General features: G+C 49.2%; 1 protein-coding gene across 1 annotated transcript in view; it reads left to right on the forward strand.

Annotated features, from left to right (window-relative positions):
- LOC121856001 overlaps window positions 1–25,329 on the forward strand; it is a 72,879-nt gene that overhangs the window by 46,245 nt on the left and 1,305 nt on the right. Inside the window, exons 3-6 of the mRNA XM_042351237.1 lie at window positions 2,535–2,643; window positions 3,832–5,523; window positions 9,774–10,990; window positions 24,591–24,723. Coding sequence (XP_042207171.1) covers window positions 2,535–2,643; window positions 3,832–5,523; window positions 9,774–10,990; window positions 24,591–24,723 — 3,151 coding nt within the window. The remainder of the gene's footprint in view (window positions 1–2,534; window positions 2,644–3,831; window positions 5,524–9,773; window positions 10,991–24,590; window positions 24,724–25,329) is intronic.

Here is a 25,329-nt window from a genome sequence, read left to right on the forward strand (position 1 = left end):
GACCGTCTATGGCTTTAGCTGTGTCCATCAGTATCGAAGAGAATAAACTAAAGTAAAGCAAAATGCTCTACTGAATTGTCAACAACAGCCCAGTGAGGATATAGAGAGTAGTGAAATAAGCTGGGGAGGTCAGCAGGTAATTAATTTTATTTGTTTAATTGATTATTGCGAAAACATGAACCAGTTTGTAAGCAAGAGCCACCAAACAGGTGGTGTGTGTGTGGTCATAGCCTAATGTATCCAGTGGAGGTAATTTTGCAGGGGTGTAATGTTCTCCTTTCTCCTCGCCACAGCTCACTCTCTCTCTCTCTCTCTCGCCACGCCTCACTCTCCCCCTGACGGAAATTACATAGGCCTAACTCCCCTCTGATAGACTGCCACAAAATATACCACACCCTACCACTAACGACAGTAATAAGTAAAACCTAACTAACATCAGTAATAAACCTAGCCTGACCTGACGTGACCTGACGTGACCTGACCCAACCCAACCCAACCCAACCCAACGGAGTAAAGAATGTGACTCCCTGCGCTGTGACTGTTCATACTGTATTACCTTTGACGACTCTTGTGTGTGTCGGGTCACACTAGAGATTGTTTTTACATGGTTGAACACACGGACATTATCTGGGTTAAGTTATTGTTAAGTATGGTTAGGTTATGTTATCTTTTGGTTAGGTTAAATTTGGTTGTTTTCCCTAAGTTTGGTTAGGTTAGGTTATATTGGGTAACATCAGCATGAGGTTTTATTGGGTTAGGTTAGTTTAAATTAGGCTTGTTTTTAAAGAGATATGAAACAAAGTAACGTGCATGTAATATTTAATAGAATGACAGTGTGTAATAAACTATATCCTTGTGAGACCTCACTTGGATTACGCGGTTCAGTTCTGGTCACCGTATTACAGAATGGTTATAGAATCCCTAGAATTTGCATTCAGGGGAGGATGACAAGACTAATCCCGGGCATTAGGAACCGTGAGTACAGAGACAGGTTAAAGCATCTTAATTTGCACTCCCTCGAGAGATAACATAAGAATGGAGGAAACTGCAGCGGGCCTATTGGCCCATACTGGGCAGTCCCGTTTACACCCAACCCCTATTGCTCATATAAGCATCCAACCTATGTTTGAAGCTATTCAGCGTATTCGAGTTAATGATTATATTTGGTAACTTGTTCCACTCGTTCACTACTCTGTTTCCAAACCAGTGTTTACCTATTTCGCGCCTAAATCTAAATTTGTCTAATTTAAAACCATTGTTACGAGTTCACTCCTGGTTGGATAGTTTGAGTACCTTTGTAATGTAAAGTGAGGGGCGATATGATTGAGGTGTGTAAATGGAAGTCAGGGCTAAACGAGCGAACTAGTGGAAATGGTTTTAAATTAGAAACAAATAGATTTAGGCGTGAAATAGGTAAACATTGGTTTGGAAATAGAGAAGTGGATGAATGGAACAAGTTACCAAATATAATCATTAACTCGAATACGCTGGATAGCTTCAAACATAGGTTGGATACTTATATGAGCAATAGGGGTTGGGTGTAAACGGGACTGCCCAGTATGGGCCAATAGGCCCGCTGCAGTTTCCTCCATTCTTATGTTCTGTAGAGAGAGAGGATGCGTAGTTGTGTTCAGAGGTCAACCTGATGATGATGTCCTTGCGATGAGGTCATTGAGTGAGGTCAGAGATGTACACATAAGAACATGTGTGTCCTTCATTAACCCCCTTCCCTCCCCCTCACCTGGCCTCCCCCTCCCTCACCTGGCCTCCCCCTCCCTCACCTGGCCTCCCCCTCCCTCACCTGGCCTCCCCCTCCCTTACCTGACCAACCCCCTTCCTGTACACCTGTCACCTTCTAGCTCCGGATACACCTGTGCTCACCTGTTGTTGTCTGGGAATTTTCATCGTTATTCAACCTCGGAACCCTTTGTGTGTGTGTGTGTGTGTGTGTGTGTGTGTGTGTGTGTGTGTAAATAATAATAATAATAATAATAATAATAAACGGTTTATTAATAGAGTTGCAGCCGGTGGCTGAAAATATACAGACTACCATTTGATTTATACATAACTCGAATACGTGTGTGTGTGCGCGCGCCAGACTGACTATTATACACCTTTCCCACGCTGCTAATTGTGTGTACATTATGTTAGGGTTATATTCCTCTGATACACCACAAGTAAACCAACAATTAAGGTCAACACGTAGTATACCTGTGTGTTGTGGTAGTTCAATCGTCTACAGCAGTCATTAAGCACCAGGTAGATAATGGTCACACTTAATGGCAGTGATTGTTAGGTCAATTATGTATTGGTTAATGTTTGTTTATTTTAGTTAATTGTAAACAGGGAAATTATTGGTTCTTGTTATAATCACCATCATCATCACCACCACCATCGTCGTCGTCGTCGTCATCATCATCATCATCATCATCATCATATTCCATTGTCTTCATCACATTCACCACCATCAGTGCCATCATTATCACCGTCCAGGTGAAAAGATGTTCATTTCACCTCGTGTCTCTGTATGTCAGGTCTGGCCACGTGGGGGCGGCGTGTAGGCAAGAAGCTGGAGCAGTTGACTCGCTCCTCCAGCAAAGAGAAGGTCAACTCCGGCAGGTTCTCCAGGTCGAGCTCTACCAGGTAAGACCCCCACCACCACCCTCCAGGTCCAGCTCTACCAGGTAAGACCCCCCACCACCACCCCACCCTCCAGGTCCAGCTCTACCAGGTAAGACCCCCACCACCACCCTCCAGCTCCACCAGGTAAGACCCCTCCAATTGTAAGACCCCCTCCACCAGGTAAGACCCCTCCACCAGGTAAGGACCCCTCCACCAGGTAAGACTTCTCCACCAGGTAAGACCCTCCCACCCCAGGTGTAAGACCCCCACCACTCAGGTAAGACCCCCCACCTACCAGGTGAAGACCCCCTACCACCAGGTAAGACCCTCCACCCCAGGTGGGAGACCCCCACCTCACCTCAGGTGGGGTGACCCCTCTCTCCCACCTCAGGTAAGCAAGACCCCCTACCCCACCCTCCAGCCTCCTACCTCACGGCAGGTAAAGACTTCACCACCAGGTAAGACCCCCACCACCAGGTAAGACCCTCCACCAGGTAAGACCCCCCTCCACCAGGTAAGACCCCTCTCCACCAGGTTTAGTATGTCCCCCTCCACTGGGGATGAAGGTGTCTTACACTTGTTCCCTTGACATTGGTTTGTTTGAATTCATGAAGGTAAACCCGACATTGAGGCCAAATAACACCACCATCATTGAAGGATTAGCAGGAACGAACTGCTTACAGCTGCCGTCCTACTTGAGCGTCTGTAAGAACAGTAGTTTGCTTCTGCTGAAATTGAATAGAGTTTTGTGGTATTTTATTGGTTCTCTGAGGCGAGGAAGTCCCACAAGTCGGGTTTTCCTTCATCACACACCACATTAAGTCTTTATTAAAACAGATTCAGTGAAAATTCATAATAGACAAACCATTATCAAGGCCACGAGCCTCAAAGACGCCATTATTTGTTTTATTTATGTTAGTTGTTTCGTGGAGTATTTCTAGAGCCTCCAGTAACTGTTGTGGTGTGAGTGTCAATTATTAACACTGTAAAGAGAACTGAATGACGCAACTTGGGATGATAACTAACGTATGAACAAAGTGCATTAGTTCAGTATGTTGTGAGTAAGCACTAAATATCCTTCATTGTTTGTGTGTGTGTGTTTCATCAGCTATCATAACACCAGATGTTGGAGGCAGAGTAATGATGTAGGTTTAAGCGTGGGTGTTATAATCATAAGTGTTACAATAATAATAATTTTTCTTTGTGAAGATCTGTGACCTCAACGACCACGTCGCCGTCAACACCGCTGCCGGGGTTATCATGGGGCGGAAGGTCGGTGCCAGGGACACCTTCACCAGAGAGTCGGAGCGCTGAGGGCCGCCACCTGTACCGCTCGTGTTCTGCGTCACAGCTGGGCACGTACCTGGCGGCTGAGGACCCCGCAGCTGGTGTGGACCTGACCCGCACCACGCCCACCCACACCACCACTACCACCACCCCCACCACCACCTACCTCCCCACCAAGACCGTCAGCTGTGAAAACATCTCCTCATTGGGGGGCGCCAGAGCCTCCTTCCCTCACGCCTTTTTACGCTCTCGCCCTCCAGCCACCCCCCAGAACCAGCCCCAGGAGCCCCCCACCACCCAGACCCCCGCCGACACCCCGATTCGTCCACCCAACCGACGGATGACAACGTTACGGGATTCTGTGTGTGACGAAGACACGAAAGAATTGATACGACAAAAATTACGAGCGGTATCTGAAGAAAACTGCGCCATTAACCCTGCCCACCGAGGGATGAGTGGCCTCAAGCTGCGCCTCCACCCGATCCCAGCACCACTACAGCCTCGAACTCGCTCATTCTCCGCCACGGCCATCACGGAACCCGACATCCTCTTTTCCCCCGTGCAGAAAGAGGAAAAGCGGTCGTGTCTCCCGCAGCGCCCCCACAGATACAGGAGCCGCAGCGAGCACAGGTCGGCGGCCGTATACCTCAGTAGTAACGAGAGCGGCTACGAGAGTGACGGAGGCGGGGCACGACACGAGTCCCCAAAAGCTCGGGCGAAGAAGACCGAGAGTGACGCTGACTCCGGCGTGAGTACTGAGAGTCACTCAGAGACCAACTCTGACTCCGGCTCCCTCACAGGCGCCGACCATCCCGCCTATGACCACTACGCTAAACTGGATAATTATGCCAGATTAGAGAAATATGTTAAACCTGATAATTATCCTAATGTTCATAACTACACCAAACCTGATAATTATCCTAATCTCGATCATTATTCTAAACCTGATAATTATCCTAAACTCGATAATTACGTCAAACCCGAATACGCCAAGCTGGGTGACTTGCCAAAAGCGGAGTCGAGGAGCAAGACGTGTGACTATGGTCAGGCGAGCACAGCGACGCCCAGCTACAGCGAGGACTACACCGACGGGTGCAGGGCGTCCCGGTATAGCCGCCAGCAGAATGTACCTCAGTCCTCCCCGCTTGTCTACAACCTGACGGACGAGGAGAAGCTGGTGCCAGGGAGGCCCCGGGGCCCGCGGCGACTGTCTGACCCCCAGGATCTAATCAGCCGCCGTCAGAGGTTCCTCGCATCACAACTGGAGCGGCGCACCTCACCTTTAAGTCCACTACGAGGCGCCCTCAGCGTGTTCCGGGAGGCGGGGGAGGACGGTGAGAGTCGCTGCCCCTGGTGGGAGGGCAGCACGCCCCTGAGGGGACACTTGAGGGTTGCCTCACTCACCCGACCACTGCCGGAGACGTACTCGTCAGCACCACTCTCCCTGCCGGTATCCTTGGCTCACTCCCCCACCCCTCGCACCTTCAGGTTGATGCGGCTGGTGAAAGACCACACTGGGGAACTGGGCATCTATATCACCGCCCGCAGGAACTCCCGCGGCGCCACCACCGGCTACGTCATCGCCCACATCGAGAAGAACGGCCTCACAGACAGGTAAGCTTGCCATGGTACAGTACATAACATCGTTTAGGTTTTGTTTCTTCATTATCACCATCATTATTTGTGGTGTCTCCCTTGTGGTACAGTACAGTGCTCTCCTACCTTACAGTTTAGGGTAATGTGTGTCGTTAACGAGACTCCTTGACAAGTCGTGACCTGAACTTTCTCTTGTGTGGTGAATTAATACTTGTTAGTGAGTACGGGGCAGGGTGGTACATCATGGTCCCCTCGTCCCTACAGCAGGCGTTATGGGGCCGCCTGTACAGGGGGCGGGCCAGGTTACTGAGCCATTGTTTGCAGGTTGTCTTAATTGTGGAGGGCGGCAGGTTGTTGCGTTATGGTCTTATTGTTTATGTTGGAGTGAATGAGCGGTAGTGGCTCATGTTTATGAGTTACGTCAAGTGAGAGTCTTAAGAGGACGACTCATACTGTAAGGAGGGGCAGAGTTAGCTGCTGAAAAACACGCCCACACATACACAATACACGCAAATACACACACAGATACACACACACACAGATACACACACACACACAGATACACACACACACACAGATACACACACACATAGATACACACACACACATACACACACACATACATACACACACACACACACACACACACACACACACACACACACACATACATACATGCATACATACATACCTACACACACACACACTGCCTCTGGTGCTGCTGACAGTGTGTGCTCCCTGCCTGCAGGGGCTCCGTAAGTTATAACGACTTAGAAATAACTGGTGATGGGAGTAATTATTGCTGAGTTCACCCGGCCAGTGCTGAGCTCACCCGGCCAATGCTGAGCTCACCCGGCCAATGCTGAGCTCACCCGGCCAGTGCTGAGCTCACCCGGCCAGTGCTGAGCTCACCCGGCCAGTGCTGAGTCACCCAGCCAGTGCTGAGCTCAGCGGCCAGTGCTGAGCTCACCCGGCCAGTGCCAAGTTCAGTTCACCCGGCCAGTGCCGAGTTTACCAGTAATGAGTGGCCAGTAAGTTCACCCGGAGTTCACCCGGCCGGTAATGAGTTCACCCGGCCGGTAATGAGTTCACCGGCCGGTAATGAGTTCACCCGGCCGGTAATGAGTTCACCCGGCCGGTAATGAGTTCACCCGGCCGGTAATGAAGTAACAGTCACCCGGCCAGTAATGAGTTCACCTGTGCCCGGTAATGAGTTCACCCGGCCGGTAGTTCTCACCCGGCCGGTAATGAGTTCACCCGGCCGGTAGTAATGAGTTCACCCGGTAATGAGTTCACCCGGCCAGTAATGAGTTCACCTGTGCCCGGTAATGAGTTCACCTGGCCGGTAATGTCTACCTGGCCGGTAATGAGTTCACCCGGCCGGTAATGAGTTCACCCGGCCAGTAATGAGTTCACCCGGCCAGTAATGAGTTCACCCGGCCGGTAATGAGTTCACCCGGCAGGTAATGAGTTCACCTGGCGAGCGGGAGGAATCTAGGTATTGGTCACAGCTGCAGCACACGACGGGACAGCAGCAGCAGCAGTAGTGGTGGTGGCCGCACCTGCTAATGTATCCTCGCCCCCAGCAACAGCAAGCAGGGGGAGATTCAGCAGCTTTTACACAGCAGGGACGTGAGGGAAGTAGAAGTAAGTTCAGCAGAAGCAGGCGTAATAAGGAGAGGAGTGAGGGAGGAAGGCCGTAGGTTCAGCAGCAGGCGTCATGGGGAGGGGGAGGTGGGTATGGGTTATTACCTGCTTGGAGTATCATCGTGGCGGCGGGGGTCTGAACACCTGCAGCGTCGACGTCATCAGCTGAGGCGGCGGTGCTGTTAACTGAACCAGCAAGACAAATGATGCCGAAAATACCTGCTGAGTCTCCATGTGTGACCTGACAGAAAAGTGACAACAGTTGGTGTAGGCAGGTAACAGTTGACACCAGTAACGGCAGCTGTAGAGTAACAGTGCCAGTAGTATGTGAGGCCGTAATGACAACAGCAGCGACAAGAATAAGAAAAGTAACAGCTACAATAACAGTAGCAGCAACAACAATAACAAAAACAGTAACAGGTAATAGCAACAACAACAGCAGCAGCAACAATAACAAAAGTAGCAGCAACAGTAGCGGAGGTGGGGTCGGCCAGGCTCCAGGATGGCGCGAGCAGCGGCCTTGAGACCGATCACCTGGACCCTACCCCCTGGCCCTCACCTGTCCCGCCCCTGGCCCTCACATATCCTACTCCTTGGCCCTCATGCGTCCTACCCCCTGGCCCTCACTTTCCTCCCCCTGGCCCCCTCACATGCCTGCCCTGGCCCCACCTGTGCCTGCCCCTGGCCCCTCACCTGTGCCTGCCCCCCTGGCCTCATCTGCGCCTGCCCTGGCCCCCCATCTGCGCATGCCCCTGGCCCTCTCCTTTTCCTGGCCCCTCACCATCCTTCCCCGTCCCTCACCACCTCCCCTGGCCCTCACCATCCTTCCCCCTGGCCCTCACCATCCTACCCCCCTGGCCCTCACCATCCTTCCCCTCCTGGCCATCACCGTCTTCCCCTGGCCCTCACCTTCCTTACCCCCCTGGCCCTCCCCATCCTTCCCTCCTGGCCCTCACCATCCTTCCCCTCCTGGCCCTCACCATCCTTCCCCTGGCCTCACCTTTCTCCCCCCCTGTATGCCCGCCCACCTTGGCGTGTCGATAAAGGGGCACCACGGGGCAAGGCAGCTGGGCAGACCAACCACAGGCCGGCCTTGAGAGGTGGTTGACTGTACACACACACACACATGTACGTGTGCCACTGTAGCCTACGGGCGTCTCCTGGCGTGGAAACTTCTGCTGAGCCTTGCGAGATAGTTGGTTGATGCATCTCGGGGTTGGGTTAGGTTACGTGTGGTTGGTTTAGATTTGGTTGGCTTAGGTTGGGTTTGGTTGGATTGGTCACGTACTGCACACACACACACACACACACACACACACACACACACACACACACGTGGTTCAGTTTAGCTGTACCTGTAAGTTAGTTAGCCTTGTATGTAAACAACTACAAGACGCACTTATCTTTTTAACTAAGCGGTATTTACATATCTGGATACTCCTTATTCAGTTAGATTGATGGATATTTATTCATTAAAATCTTCAAGCGAGTTCATTATTTACATAGAAAATGCAGGTACACAGTGTGCATAGTATAGGTAAACAACATACCTAGACGGTGCAGGTACAGTATACAAACAGTGATAAACAAGAAGGCAGCTCAATATCTTAGAGCCCAACAAATCTTTTACCTTTGTATAGTGTTTTAGTAACGAGGGAACTGACACCATTGAGCGCGGTGTGAGTGGTGGTGGGTGGGTGGTGGTGGTGTTGGCCAGGTGGTGGGTGGATGGGTGGTGTTGACCGGGTGGTGGGTGGGTGAGGAGGTGGCCGCGGCGCCTGAGGGAGGGACGCCTTCATTAATACGAGGCCTTCGGGGTGTCTCTCACCTAGAGTTTTGGCATTCAGATCGTGTCGCCCGCAGACAGAACCCACCGTCTGCCTTCTTGGGTGACTGAAGTTATCTAAACGGGTTATACATTATTATTATTTATTTATAAGGGGGTTTAATAGTGAAGATGGCTGAGTCACATGAACGTTAGGCACCCCAGCTTATTTCACCTAAAGATTAACCACTGTAATGCTAACCTAACCTGCCCTAATCAAATGATAATCATGTTTATTGTTAACAATGACTTAGATTTCGACAACAAGGAAGTTATTCAGTACTGGAGGTTTGGGAAGTGAAGGACTCTGAAACAACTATTATCTCGAGTATCAGTCATAAGTTAATAGCTTGGGTAAGTTACATATGGTAGCGGTGGACTAGTGGTCTCGGTGTGAGCGGTAGCCATCACGCCCACCTTGTATACACAGCTGGTCACCGCGTTGATGGCATCACCTGCCCATAGAAACAGTTGCCGGAAATGACGTGTGTACTGGTGACCTCTTGCTTATTTCACCATAAGATTAGGGTATCTTACACAGTTCACCCCACCCTCCACCCTCCGTCCCCTTCCAGGTAGTTCTCCAGTACACCACATTCGCCAATAGCTGTGTCAAGATATTTAAAGCCAAACGTTTACACAATTTCGTCTTAGACTTTCTGGGTGGATTTCAATACATACGTGTTGGCAGTCAGTTGTGTTGTGATGAATATATAGTAAAGGATGATTATTGGTTAGACAGATACTGTAATGTGCTGTATGTGGTGGTAATAATAGTGTTTTGTGTCCCCGACAGAGACGGCCGCTTCCGTGTGGGTGACGAGATTATCAACGTGAACGGTCGGCGGCTCCGCGGGGTGACGCTGGACGAGGCGCGACACATCCTGCGCAGTACACCCAAGGAGGTGGACATTGTCATCGCCAGGGAGGTGGATGTGCACCACCACCAGGAATACAACGCCTCCTACCCCACCCAGGATGAAAAGACTGCCGAGGTGGAGGCTGCCCAGAGGCTGAGTGAAGCGTGTGGTGAGCTCTACGCCTCCGGCAGAGCCTTCAGGAGTGAGCTCCTGACCGCCGAAGAGGTTCTTGGAGTGAGGCGAGAACACCTAGACGGATACACAGACCGAAGCCTCCCCCGCCGGAGAGGTTCTTACTCCGATTATGATGATTATGCGGACTACACCACCCTGGCGCCCCTGGAGTCTTACCTGCCGGGTTATGATCCCTCACGAGCCACGGTGTCTGTATCTGGCTCTGTGTCCGTCACCGTCCCCATGCCTGAGAGCCCGGCATCTCTACCATCCAACCTCCCAACGTCCTTACCGTCGACGCCTGCCACCACCGCCACACCCGTCACCTCCTCACGTCACCCCCGCGCTGACTACTACGACGTGTACATGTCCAGAAAGTGTAACCTGCCTCGCTACGTGAACGGCGAAGCCAGATATTCCTCCTCCCATGATGTTAGAAACTCGAACGATGTGAGATATTCCTCAGCGAGTGACGTGAGACTGTGTGGCGATAAAGCCTTCCTCAGTGACATCTACAAGTCGAAACTCATACATGTAGAACCTGAAGATTCTCACGAGCGGGAAGCCAAACACCTTAGCTTGATCCCGAGGCTTCAGGCGACGCCCCAGAAACAGGTGTTGATAGAGACGCAGTCGACGCCCACCACGCCCGTCAGGAAGTCCCCCCGGAGTAGCAGCAGCAGCAGTAGCAGCAGACAGTACCCGCCTGTCTTCCAAAGATTATCCTGCCCGCCGGGGTCCATCAAACTTCCCTCCCCCTCCAGAACAGAACCCCGGGGACTGAGTTCGACACTGCCACGTCGCCCCAAGAGCCTCTCCATGTCCGTACAGACGGTGGCGTTCGAGAAGGGGCGAGGTAGGAAGTCCCTCGGGTTCTCTATCGTGGGAGGACGGGACTCACCAAAGGGCAGTATGGGGATCTTCGTCAAGACCATCTTCCCCAACGGGCAGGCGGCCGAGGAGAACAAACTTAAGAACGGTAAGTGTCTTGACTGTGAGTGTTTACCTGCGTGTGAGTGAGTATTTATTTTTATGGGTGATTGTTTGTGTACACGTGTAGTTTTTCGGGGTCAATAATTATCACGTCTTTCCCATTTCTTTTCCTTCTGTTTGTTGTCGTTCCTTTGTTATGCCTAATTATCTGATTTTATACTTTGTCTGTTCTTATGTTTTAATTATTATGTCTTCTGCGTGTTCCCAGTTACTGTCTATTCTCTATTGTCAATTGTTATATCTTTCCAATTATATTTATTCCTTATTCCTAATTACCAGATACGTGTTTTTGTCCGTTTCTTATCCGGTTTCTACTTATCATTTGCTTTCTCACTATTTCTTGTTTCATCTATTTATTGGATATTTTTGTTCCTTTCCCAATTATTACGAACTATTTCCTTGCCAATTACAGGTGTATCTTATGCCTTATTCCTCTGTTTCTTAATTATCATATTCTGTTATTTATACCCGGTTATTAGCACGTGTTTATGCCTTTACCTTACACACACACTCTCTCTCTCTCTCTCTCTCTCTCTCTCTCTCTCTCTCGCACATAACGGGTGAAGAGGAGACTCAAGGAGGAAGGGATGGTCTCCGTACCGCCTCATGGGAGACCAGTAGGAGAGGGCAAGAGGTCCTCCCTTCATTGTTCTCCTCCCTACCGTGTTGTGGTCCACTGCCCTCACTAGCCCTCGCCTGCCACCCTGCCCTCACTAGCCCTCGCCTGCCATCCTGCCCTCACTAGCCCTCGCCTGCCATCCTGCCCTCACTAGCCCTCGCATGTCAACCTGCCATCCTGCCCTCACTAGCCCTCGCCTGCCCTCACTAGCCCTCGCATGTCACCCTGCCATCCTTCTCTCACTAGCCCCCACCTGCCACCCTGCTCTTCACTTCTCGCTCAGGAATCCTGCCTCATGGGATATCCTCATCACTAGGACCTGCCCCTACTGTAGGTTATGCTACTAGGACCCCCCCCTGTACACTGACTCTTACGTTCTGTTACTAGGAGGTAGAGGGGGTGTTGGTGGATATGAAAGGGGGTTGGAGGTAGAGGTAGATTAAACGTCCTTTTTTTTATCATACATTAGTTGGCCTCTTGGGTGTGGTGGAGGTCACTGGGAATTAGATACAAGTGTGGGTAATGGAGGGGTGTTAGTGCAGCCCAGGGCCACGAGGGTCACGCTAATGGGGTGATTACATTGTTACCTCTAAACTGCAGTTGATGACGCACGCTCAGCCACACCCAACCTCATCCAGCCCCACCCAGTCCCACCCAACCTCACCCAGCCCCACCCAACATCCTTAAGAACATAAGAATGGAGGAAACTGCAGCGGGCCTGTTGGCCCATACTGGTCAGTCCCGTTTACACCCAACCCCTATCGCTCATATAAGCATCCAACCTATGTTTGAAGCTATTCAGCGTATTCGAGTTAATGATGATATTTGGTAACTTGTTCCATTCATCCACTACTCTGTTTCCAAACCAGTGTTTACCTATTTCACGCCTAAATCTAAATTTGTCTAATTTAAAACCATTGTTACGAGTTCGCTCCTGGTTGGATAGTTTGAGTACCTTTGTAATGTCCTTTGTTTAGCCCTGACTTCCACTTCCACACCTCTATCAGGTCGCCCCTCGCTCTACGTTTCTCGAGGAGTGCAAATTAAGATCTTTAACCTGTCTCTACTCAAGGTTCCTAATGCCCGGGAATAGTCTTGGTCATTCTCCTCTGAGTTCTTTCCAAGGATTCTATATCCATTCTGTAATACGGTGACCAGAACTGAACTGCGTAATCCAGGTGTGGTCTCACAAGAGCAAGATACAGTTTTAGGATGACCTCGCTAGTCTTGTAACTAACACTCCTTTGTATGAACCCAAGTACTTTATTAGCCTTGTTACGAGCAAAAACACATTGTTTACTTGGCTTAAGGTTCCTACTTATCATTACTCCTAAATCTCTCTCGCAGTCGGATTTCTCTATGGCATCGTTGTTCATCTGGTATCTGGTTTCCCTGTTTACATCTCCTATACTGAGTACTTTACATTTGTCCACGTTGAATTTCATCTGCCATTTTTCAGACCATTCGAAAAATTTGTTTAGATCTTCCTGTAGTTTTGCTGAGTCCTCGTCAGATTTAATAACTCGTCCTATTTTAGTGTCATCAGCAAATTTACTTATGTTGCTGTCTATGCCGACCATCTGATTAATAGCCCCCAGCCCCCCCCCCCCATCTTATTTCACCTGATGGTAAAACGCATAAACACTGCCTGGAGGTGAGGTTAGGTTAGGTTATCTTATCTAATTTTGGTAGTTAGGGAGGTGTTAAGGTAGTGTTAGGTTATCTTATCTTGGTATTTAGGGAGGTGTTAAGGTGGTGTTAGGTAAGGTTATCTTATCTTGATAGCTAGGTTACGTTATCTTATCTTGACAGCTAGGGATATACTCTGTGTCTGTAAGTTAAGTTTGGGAGTTGATAATATTTGTTACCTGAGCCGTCGCCGCATATACGAATACCTTACACGACCCTCATTGGCTCAAACTTCTGCATTCGTGTGGATGTGGATATGTGGGTGTGGATTTAGAAGGGGGTGTGTGTGTGTGGATTAATGGGTAGAAGGGTGTGTGTGGGTGGATGGTGTGGGTAAGTGATTATATGTGTGCGGTTGCGTAAGTGTGTGGTTGGCTGGGTGGGTGGGTGTGTCGCCCCCTTGAGGAACAAAAACTCAGCCCACGGTTAAGCCGCCCGGACACACACACAGGGAAAGTCCTACTATTTTCCCACTAGGTTTCCGGTGACTAGGGAGGGTGTGGAGTATGGTGTGGTGGAGGGGTGACTAGATATTGTGTGACTGTGGTGTAGGGTAGGCTGTGCTGTGTTGTGGTAGGGGGTCGTGGTAGGGGATGTGTGTGTGTGTGTACTACAAGTGTGGTGGGGGTGTGCTAAGATGTGACTGAGGGGGTGTATGGTGTGGCTAGGGGTGTGGTGTGAAAGCTGTTTGTGTGTTTTATTCTTTTTTTTTCCTACTTTTCCTCTTTTTTCTCTGTTTTGTTGTTTTTCTCACCTGTTGATGGTTGTAGATTAAGGGTTGTTGTTGTGGTAGTTGTCGCGACCTCTCTGATAGTGTTAGGTTAGGGAGGGGGTGTTGGTTAGGTTAGGTTAGGGGGATGGTTAGGTTAGGATAGGGAAGGGTGGTGGTGAGAGAAAGGGGAATGAGGAGGAATAATTTGATGTTATATTCCGAAAAAATGAGAAGTGTGTGTGTGTGTGTGTGTGTGTGTGTGTGTGTGTTCGAGCCAAGCAGAGGAATGCTGACGGAGGTTCATTGTTATGGTAATAAATCAAACATGTGGTGTTGTGAAGCGAATATAGGCTGATTATAAAGGAGTGTCAGCCAGTGTTGTGTCAGGAGATGTCAGCCAGTGTTGTGTCAGGAGATGTCAGCCAGTGTAGTATCAGGCAGTGTCAGCTTAGGCGTGTGAGTGAGGCGGTATCAGGAGGCAGTTATCACGGTAACCTTGTCAAGTTTCCCTCCTGTGTGTTGGGTGGTGATGGGCGACACACACACACACACACACACCACACACACCCACACACACCACACACACACACACACTTTTCTCCTCCCTACCTGCGGTTGTGGTGGCACGGATTGGTACGTCTTGACACCATTTAGATTATCTTTTCTTAAGATTTAATAGTAGAGAATAGAAATTGTTTTTAATCTGCTTTACACATCAATTACACGAAGAAGGTAATAAATGTTTTGATAGGTTGTTGAAATTACACTTTTAAAAGAACTGTACTGGCGGCTTTAATGGCTGTCCTAGTATCAGGTGGACCAGTCAATCTAGTATCAGGTGGACCAGTCAATCTAGTATCAGGTGGACCAGTCAATCTAGTATCAGGTGGACCAGTCAATCTAGTATCAGGTGTATCAGTTTAGTATCAGGTGGACAGAGGCAGCTTTTGTTATGATGATGAGAGAACTGTGTATGGTAGCTTATAAACTGTTCTGAACCGACGGAGTAAAACGTATTCATGGGGTCACCTTAAAGTACTCCACACTATTATAAAAGGTATCTAATAATGTAATAATTTATAATTCTTTAAAAAAATATTATGAAAAATATGGGGAAAAGTAATTTGGATTTTTTTAAGTAGGGAAAGTAGAGGGGGGGAGTACCAGACGCAAATTGGATGGTAATTCTGATTGGTGCTGGGGAATATTGTCACGCCTCCGACTCCCAGCAACCACGGATGTCAATAAAACGTATCTCGCGTCGTGGGTGACGTGTCTGACTTGGAAAGTAACTAAAACTGGGGTAATAATATTTTTGACACAAGATATACCCGGTTCACAGTGTTGTAGGTGAAAGAAAGGTGTTGTGCAGGTTTGTGAAGGAGTAAAAAAATAAATGGATTCATGAAATTAATAGGTACCTTGATATTATTTAGTGTTAATATTAAGGTGAACAAGAAAATGAAACGGGAGGAATAGAATCGGTGAAATAAATAGGGGAAGAACGAAGAGAAAGTGAGTTGGAAATAACGATGAACATTATAATAACAGAAGGAAAAGAATAAAGAAAATTGAGGAACTGGTATATGGAAATGCTTAGAGAGAGAGAGAGAGAGAGTGAACAAAGGGATAATTTAGTGTATGCTGAGGAGGGTGGCGGAGCTGACCCGTGTGGTGGTGACCTTGGGAGGGGTAATGTGACTGGACCGGAAGTGAGGTCGAGACTAGGGTGAGAGGTCAGGTCACGGTGTGGTGTACCTGTTACTACTACTACTCTACACCTCTCCACCCCCTCCCCCTATCATTCCCCACTCCCTACCTGTATCACCCCTTCCCCTCCCCCTACCTGTACCACCCCCTCCCCAAGTTGTATATCCTTTGTGATACAGCAAATGAGAAGGGGGGGAGGGGGGAGTGAGTTACGATGGGTGTCTGTACTCTAGGTGGTGAGGGGGGGGGGGGTTGTGAGGCAGGTGGGTCGTGGGTAAGGGCTTACACGGTAGGTCAGTCCTGGGCATAATTATATAAAGGTTTTCGGCAGGTTGCGTAATTTTCATGTCTGTCTGTCTCTCTCTTTCTGCCCTACTCTGTCTGGCTCTCAGTATTACCCACGAGAGACGCTGTTACACTTCACCTCTATTCCCCCTCTCTCTCCCTCACCCCTTCATCATACCCCTTCCCTCACTCACCCCTCCACTACACCCCATTCCTTCAACACACACACACACAATCCCTCACCCTCAATCCAAAACCACTCCCTCCCATCAACAAACCTACTTCCTCCAACACTTCCCCCTCCCTTTCTCACCCCTTCCACAACACCCCCCTCTCTCTCTCGCCCCTCTACCACAAAAAACTTCCACCACACCCTCTCCCTCCTGTGACGGGGTGGGGGTCTACCTTACAGTCCCCGCTGCCTGCTCAGGTGTGTATGGGTGAGGTAGGTGCAGGGAGTAGGTGGTTGTCATAGTGTGAGAGGTGGTAGTGTGATTGTGGAGGTAGTTGTAGGTATTAGTGTGACCAGGGCGCTTGTATGGAACTTATAGTGGGAAAGACATCTATACGACCACGGGAGAGGGGGGGGGGGGACGTGGTCGTGTGGTTTACGTTGTTGAGTAAGGTATTCATCGTCCCGTTTGTAGTGTGAAGAACCGCGTTGGTCGTTGGCGGATTTCTTTTTGAACTTTGTGGATCGTGTTGGTCAGCTGTGTGTTCCTGGCGACCGTTTCATCCAGGTAATGTCCGTGTTAGTGGTCGTTACGTCCGTGGTGGAGTAGGGGTGAGGAGGTGGTTGGGGGAGGAGGGTAATTGTGTGTGTGAGAGAGATGGGCGTGGGTTGAGACTTCCGGCGTGGGTGTTGTGGTAGTTGGGGGCCACACCAAGTTCACCTACCACCCACATCCCTTTCTCGCCGCCCACACACAAACATACACACTCACGTACCTCTTGAGTCACCACACCTTCCCACCCACTCGCTGCTATGGTGATCACAGCTGTAATAATAACCACACCTGTCACCGTTGTCATGGTGATGACCACACCTGGTACCGGTGGTTCAGTGGTGCACAGTTTTTACCGCAGCGTCACACTCAGGAATCCAGACCTGCTGACTCGGTCTTTCTGCGGCTAAATTCCGGATAACGATGAGTATTTTTAATGGTTTGACCGCTGGTGAAATCTTGTGGTTGATTGTCTATGACTCGGGGCGTTTTGGTGACTCCCGGACGTTTGGTGATTCTCTGGGCCTCTTGGTGACTCTCTGGGACCATTGGTGACTCCCTAGGCCCCTTGGTGACTCCCCAGGCCCCTTGGTGACTCCCCAGGCCCCTTGGTGACTCCACAGGCCCCTTGGTGACTCCCCAGGCCCCTTGGTGACTCCCCAGGCCCCTTGGTGACTCCCTAGGCCACTTGGTGACTCCCTAGGCCACTTGGTGACTATCGGTGACGTCTCTGGTGTAGGTGATGAAAATACATGGTAGAGTCAGATATGAGGCGACACGCGGGTCAGTATCAAGCTCCTGCAGTAAACACACGTCTCATATTGGTCGCCATCCATTAACTGCTGTGGCGGCCCTGTAATGTACACCACTGGCCGCCGTCCCTCTCGCCTATAATTCACTCACACCGCTGCTCACGTTCAACCCCCCCTCCTCTCCCTTCGTCCGTTCGTCCCTCCCTCTTTCCTTCCCCTTTCTCCTCCTAACCTAACCTAACTTGCACTTTTAACTGAGGAACTTTTTCCTCCTTTCCACTTTTAACTGAGGGACTTGTCCTACTTTGCACTTTTACTGGCGGGGGTTTGTCCTAGGGGGCTTTTGTTTGGATCCCAGGTAGTGTGGATGAGGCAACAGGTGTCCAGGGGTGGTGTGGATGGCCATCATGACATCTCACTTAACCATATTACCAGCAATTTCCTGCCGCCGCCTCCCCCCCCCAAGCATGTGTGTGTGTGTGTGTGTGTGTCCTCATTTAGCCATTATTAACACAGGCTTACAAACATCACTCATCAGCTGAGTATGTTCCCGGCCTGGTGGTAGTGCCTCCTCTCCTCCTCCTCCTCCTCCTCCTGCTGCTCTTCATGACTCTCCCACACTCATCACGCTGTAATTCCCACTCACGACTCTGCCTTCCTCGCCCTCCCTCCCTTAACTACCACCTCCTGCTTCATCTTATCCCTTGTTGCTAATTTCTCTTCATCTTCCTCTGCGGTTTTCTCCCCGTTATGTCTCCTAAGTTTCTCTTGGCCCAGGTCTTCTCTTCCTCTCCTCTCTCTTCCTGGGGTTCTTCTGCCCGTCCTTTCATCCAATTACTTAAGCTTGCCATCCCCCGTCACACTTCTATACAGACCTCTCTCATCTCTTTCCTTGACTTGGTGCCTGTAGATAAGGGTGAAGGGCTAGTGCTTGGTGGGGGGGGGGTTAGGAGAAGGTAAATAAGGGAGAAATTTGAAGGAAAGTAGAAGAGTAAAAGTATCCGGGCTGAACCAGATATGCTGTATTTTAAAATCCTTTGTTGATCTTTTGTACTAGTAATTTTAGTTCTAGCTCTCAGGCTTTTCTCTCGTTCATGTCTCGTCATTGCAGTAGCTAAACGACCTCTGGCCAGGTTCTTTATGGAGCTGGCTGAGCATCGTATCTTTTGCCCTGCTAAAGGTGGGAGGAAAAGCAGTAGGGAGGGGCTGGAGAGGGCAAGAATAGTGTCCGTTAGTCACTCTTTTTTCTTTTGAAATTGAAGCGTTTGTAATAGAAGAAGTTTTTTTTACAAGGAAGTGGTGTAGGATCCAACTTGCTACTTTGGTTCACAAGGAGGTGGTCCAGTGGCTCTATCTTTATATTTTAATTGAGAAGGTTGACGTTTGTGTTGGCAATGTTTTAATTGGCTGTACAGACCTTTATCCCACCCCTGAGCAGGTCAGGTCACGGCTCGGTAAACCTCTTGTAAGTCAGAGGAGGGGAGGGTGAAGACAGGGCAGGGGAGGGTGAAGGCAGGGCAGGGGAGGGTGAAAGCAGAGGAGGGGAGAGTGAAGGCAGGAGAGGAAGCTAAAATTCTGAGGCCAGGTGAGACTTGCTTGTTGTCTTCCGTCTACTGTGTGTGTGTGTGTGTGTGTCAGGTGAGAAATACATGTACCACTACACCCCCTCCTCTTCCTTCTCCTTTTCCCTTTCATAAGAATATAAGAAAATAAGAACATAAGGAGTCTGCAATAGGCCGGTTGATCTGTGCATGGCAGCTCCTGTCGAGAGTTACAACCACTCTCTATCATCCATGAATCTATCTAGCCTCCTTTTAAAACTTTCCAGCGTTCCAGCACTTACTACAAAGTTGGTAAGCTTGTTCCACTCGTCCACCACTCTATTTGTGAACCAGTTCCTTCCTATCTCCCTCCTAAACCTAAACTTATCCAACTTAAATCCGTTGCTCCGAGTCCTATCCTGCTCGGATATTACAAGAACTTTATCTATATCCCCTTTATTGATTCCTTTCACCCACTTAAATACTTCTATCATATCTCCCCGGACTCTTCGTCTTTCTAGGGAATGCAAGTTTAGTTTCTGTAATCTATCTTGATGTGGAAGGTTTCCAAGTCCCGGAATCATTTTCGTCATTCTTCGCTGCACCGACTCTAGTGAATTGATATCCATTCTATAATAGGGGCACCAGAACTGAACCGTATAATGGAGGTGCGGCCTGACTAGCGAAAGATATAATTGCAATATGACCTCCGCACTCTTATTACTTACACTTCTAGATATAAAACCCAATACTCTGTTTCCCTTATCTCGAACATTAACGCACTGTTTTCTAGATCTCTTTCACAAGTCCTCTTGTGACTTCCCTTCATCTCTTTTTCCTTCTCCTCTTCCTGTATTTCCTCCTCCTTCTTCCCCTCCCTTCTTTTGTGACTTCCCTTTAGTTTCTCTTCCAAGATGGTGCGGGAGAGGCAAGACAGGATGGGGTTGAGACCGGGGCAGAGGGCAGGGGGGGGAGGTCCTGTAGTTCACCTGTCTGGCGTTATTGTCCTTGGCTGTGACCTGTCACTTCCTGCCTCCCCTGACACCCTCTACTAACACCCCTCACTCATTCATCCCTTCTCCTGACACTCTTATCCTCTACTGGCACCCTCACCCTCTCCTGACACCCTCACCCTCTCCTGATACCTTCACCCTCTCCTGACACCCTCACCCTCTCCTGACACCCTCACCCTCTCCTGACACCCTCACCCTCTCCTGACACCTTCACCCTCTCCTGATACCTTCACCCTCTCCTGACACCCTCACCCTCTCCTGACACCCTCACCCTCTCCTGACACCCTCACCCTCTCCTGACACCTTCACCCTCTCCATTTCCTCTATTCCTTCTGCCAGTTCCTTCCTCCTCCTCCTACGTCGTGTTATTGTTTTAGTGTCACTCGCTCTGTTATTCCCTTCCTCTTGTCCCTCTTCCTCTTCTCGTGTCTCTTGCATCTCTTTTGCCTCATCGTCTGTCAGTAGGAAATCATTGTGTTTTCTTTACACTCTCCCTCGTCGTCGGATTTTAATTGACTGTCATTCAAATCCCTGTTACCTGCCTTCGTGTGTGTGTGTGCTTGTGCGTGCGTGCGTGTGCGTATGTGTGTGTGTGTGTGCGTGCGTGTATGTGTGTGTGTGCGTGCGTGTATGTGTGTGTGTGTGCGCGTGCGTGCCGAGAAATGGTTCCGCTCCAATGGTCTTTGCCAGAGTTACTACGGCCCTTTGTTATCAAGTCAGATACGGCCACGGGGAGATCTTCTTCAGGTGACTCTTGTGTTCTTTCTCTCTCATTTCTCTCCTCCCTCATCTATCTCACGCTGGGTCCTCATCACCATCCGGAGCCGTCAAACGTTGCTTTGGTGTATGAGGGACTGAGGTGTGTGGGTGCATGTATACGTGGGTGTGTGCTTGTGTGTGGGTGGCGCGTGCTGGGGTTGGGAGGAAGTCCATCCAGCCTGGCCGCCACATAGAAAGAATTGTGTGTGTGTGTGTCCTGAACCCTGACGGTGAACTCTTCTTGAGGTCCACCCGGAAGTCCCCCAACACCCAGCTTATTAAAGAGACTCCCTCACTCTCTTAAGTCACCTACAGTACACCAAGTCTGATCACCGTTAACCCCTTTAAGATGAAAAGTTTGCGTCGTAGGATAAAGTTTGGTCATATCCTGGGAGAAGAGTTGCATGGGGGATGGGCGTGCGGGAGGTAATGAGTGCAGGGAACTGGGGAGGTAAGGGGAGCATGGGAGGGGTCGTGCCAGTCTGCAGGGAGAGGGTGAGAGGGACCCTGGCCCGAGTGTGGGAGGTCACCCCCCTCCTTACACACACACACACACACACACACACTCACTCACTCACTCACTGTGATTCCCCAACACAACTCTCAGTTTCGACAACAATTGAGTAATTGTATATCTTCAAGAATTCTCACTTGAAACTTTAGAATTTCTTAACAGAATACATCAACACTGTACCTGGCGGGGCAGGACGCTGTACTTACTCAAGTATTTTGCATTGGAGAACTTGTATAAAGACCCACACTAAACTAAGGTAATCGAGGCCAGGCGAGCTGAGCTTATCTTACGTAAAGGACCACAGTAACCTTATTTAAATGTCTGTCACTATTTTTCGTTTGATGTTTTTTAAATAACAGGTACAGGTAGTTGTTCCATGTCAATGTTATAGAGTAATTCACCTTGGGCTACTTACACTAAATATTAAAAATGGAATTCATGAACTTTTTGCCACTTAACTCTTCTAATATTTTGTGTCGGTAGAACAAGGTAAATAGTTTAAAAAAAATCATTATTGCAAGTGTACCACAGTCAATAATGTCTTCCTCGAGAACAGAACTGCAGTTTCCCGCCACCATCATCATCATCATCATCCGCGTCTTTGGGTATTGCTACGAACACTAACTCTGGTACACCTTCACCAGCGCCACACATCTGCTGCTGTTGCTGCTGTCCTCGGGCGGGGAGGCTAAGATTGTGGGGTGGGGTAGAGGAAGGGAAGGGTGATTGGGAGAGAGGAAAGGTAAGGGTAGGAACGTGGGAGAGACGGAGGAAAGACTGTGTGTGTGTGTTCTCCTTTAGTCCTATTTTGGGCAAGGGGTTAGGAAGGAGAGCAGGTCAGGGGTGTGTGTGTGTGAGGGAGGAGAGCAGGTCAGGGGTGTGTGTGTGTGGAGGGAGGAGAGAGCAGGTGTGTGTAATGAGGGAGGGAGAGCAGGTCAGGTGTGTAATGGGGAGGGAGAGCAGGTCAGGGGTGTGTAGTGAGGGAGGGAGAGCAGGTCAGGGTGTGGTGAGGATGAGAGGGAAGGAGAGCAGGTCAGGGTGTGTAGTGAGGGAGGGAGAGCAGGTCAGGGTGTGTAATGAGGGAGGGAGAGCAGGTCAGGGTGTGTAATGAGGGAGGGAGAGCAGGTCAGGGTGTGTAGTGAGGGCAATAAGAGTAGTGCCTCGGGGAACCAAACAACCAGTCTTTGCCAGAGCTTGTGACGTCAAACAGCTCATTGCTATTGGTTCACCCGGGGCGCTGTGGTTCACCCGGGGCGCTGTGGTTCACCCGGGGCCCTGTGGTTCACTCAAGGCCCTGTGGTTCACTCAAGGCCCTGTGGTCCACACAGGGCCTTGCTTGTCCCAGTAGCACAAAGGATCAAGCATGTCTTGTAGCAAGACATTTAAGGTGTAAACACGTAGGTGAGGCGACGTCCTGCCACGGTAGGTGATCCCAGTACAGGTCCCCCCTAATTACTTCCTTCGTCCAGGTGCGCGCAGGTTCCCCCAGCAAGAGTACCTGAGGGGGGGTAGACACCTTCCCCCCCTCTCCCTCAGGTACTCCCCCGACGAACATTGGGGTGAAAAATCATTAAGATATTTTATCGTCTCTTAACGGTCTGAAAATGTAAGGACTTCGTGGGGGTTTTTTTCGATAGTGGAAAAAACAAAAACTGAAAAGTCGCTTTCCTATGGGGTGGGCACTCGGGTAATGAAGGTGCTAAACGACGGTGGGTGGGAAGGTGGAGACTCTTGTAGGGTGAAGGTGGAGGAGTGAACCTTAAAGTTTGCGACGCCCCTGTCCCGTCCCGTCGCGTCTTACACAATTAAGTGGTTCACTCACTTGTGACGTAGCTTTTGTTCCCTGGTCCCGGTGAAGTGTTTCCACCCCCATCCATTTTTCTTCCATCTATTTTTCCTTGTTTTCCTGCTTTCTGTCTTCCTCCTCTTCCTTCTTACTGTCTTCCTCCTCTTCCTTCCTTCTTACTGTCTTCCTCCTCTTCCTTCCTTCTTTCTGTCTTCGTCCTCTTCCTGAAATTCCTAATATTCCTAATTCTTAATACCAATACTCATTCCCTCTTCCCTTAATTCTTTCTCAGAACCTCATCCACATGAACCTTCCCCCGCCCCCCCGTCATCCCCATGAACACCCCCCCCTCTCAACCCCTTCCTCGTCACCCCCTCTGCATTATTGCCAAGGGAGGTGGGAAGGGTTAGTGAAAGGAGGAGGAGGAGGGGCAACAGAACAGGAGCCGCAGGGAGGGAGGGAGGGAGGGAGGTCTTCCCATGGGGTGGACCGATTCTTTGTTTACACACCAACATTTTTCCCCCTCATTTATTTCGTGGGGTGATGGAGCGGTGTGTGTATTAGTATGTGTGTGTGTTACTATGTGTGTGTTACTATGTGAATGTGTGTATAAGAGTTTTACGCATGAATAAAATAGTAAATCTCAATAAGAAAAAAAAACTAACTTGAGCCACACCCACAAGATAACCGGCAGCCAAACCTGTTTTAAAGGACCGTGCCAGTTAAGGTAATGATGCAGTCTTACTACAGTATAGTGGTGTGGTGACTTGATAGTGACTATGGCCTCAACAATATGGTATTAACTGCTTATTATTTTATTATAGTGATGTGGTCTGTATGTCGTCGTGTACTGTAGTGTTTCTGAAGCTGATGTTATTGGTGGTGGTAGTGTGTTTGGGGGTGAATTTTGCTCTCATCTTGGTGACCCTGGGAGGACATTGGTACACCCGGTGGATCCTCGGGTTCATTCTGTCCATGTGCTCACTGGCTTAACCTTCACATTTTAAGATCTAAACAGTCGCTCGTACCAAAAGAGGTCAAAAATAACTATTGGTGTGCTGAAATAACTAACCACTGAAGACTTAACTATTTTTTTTTTTGTTGCATTTGGTAATTTCAGAATTTCCCTTTTTGGTTCCATTGCCGAGTTTGTTTTTTTATATATTTGGCCTTGTCTCTCCCTGCCATCCCTCCCTCCCCCCCATCTTCCCACATGTTTCCCCCTTACACGCCCCAACCTCCCCCCATGTTCCCCATCCTCATTCTCCCACCCCTTCCCTCAACCATATAGACACCTCACACATTAGTCAGTGAGGATTTGAGGTAGCGTTGATGCCTCGGTTTATCACGGCAGACACCAGCTCCATCACCACCAGTATCACCACCACCACCACCAGTATCACCACCACCACCAGTATCTCCAACTCTCTCCTCTCCCGTTACCGAATCCTCCCTGACTCTCATTCTTGTTGTTCCGGTAGGTGACGAGATTCTGGCGGTGAACGGCAAGTCCCTCTCGGGTCTGAGTCACGCAGAGGCCATCGCCGTCTTCAAGTCTATCCGCGCCGGCAAGGTCATCATGCATGTGGGGCGCAGGACGTCCTCTAACACAAGGTGGGTCCTGATGAAGCTAAGGTCTTGATAGTCTCTTGAAGCTGACCCTGAAATAACAATATTGATCTATTTTACGAAATTTTGGTCACCTGTAAAACTGTAGTTAACTTATGAACACTACGTTTAACTTAGGAACACTTAAATCACGTTAGGTGTTATGTATTTAACTTAGGAACACTTTGATCTCGTCAGTTGTTGTAGGTCACCAGGAGTCACTACAGGTAACCTCTGCACACCTTTGACTCTCTCCATTATTGTATATAATCATTCTTGGTTGTAAACTTATCATCTTATAAATATTTTGATTATTTTGAAAGTAATTTGAATATTTTTAAATATACTGGTACACGCTTGACATATTTTATTTATATATTTTGAACTTATAAAAGTACAGTATTAAGATGTACTAAAGACGTTCTTCATTTTAATGGTAAGTGATGGTAAGATTGTTTGAAACTCATGAAAATATAGAAAAAAATAGTTTCAGATTAGTATAATGTTCGAACAAGTAATGACGTGAATATATTCTGTATATTGCAACAGTAGTATCCGGAGCGACGAGAGGGGCTGTGGAGTGAGTTAGTGCCTGCTGTTTCCTGGTAACTG

Source organism: Homarus americanus, unplaced genomic scaffold (assembly GCF_018991925.1).
Source record: "Homarus americanus isolate GMGI-L3 unplaced genomic scaffold, GMGI_Hamer_2.0 scaffold19117, whole genome shotgun sequence".
NCBI classification, from domain to species: Eukaryota; Metazoa; Arthropoda; class Malacostraca; order Decapoda; family Nephropidae; genus Homarus; species Homarus americanus.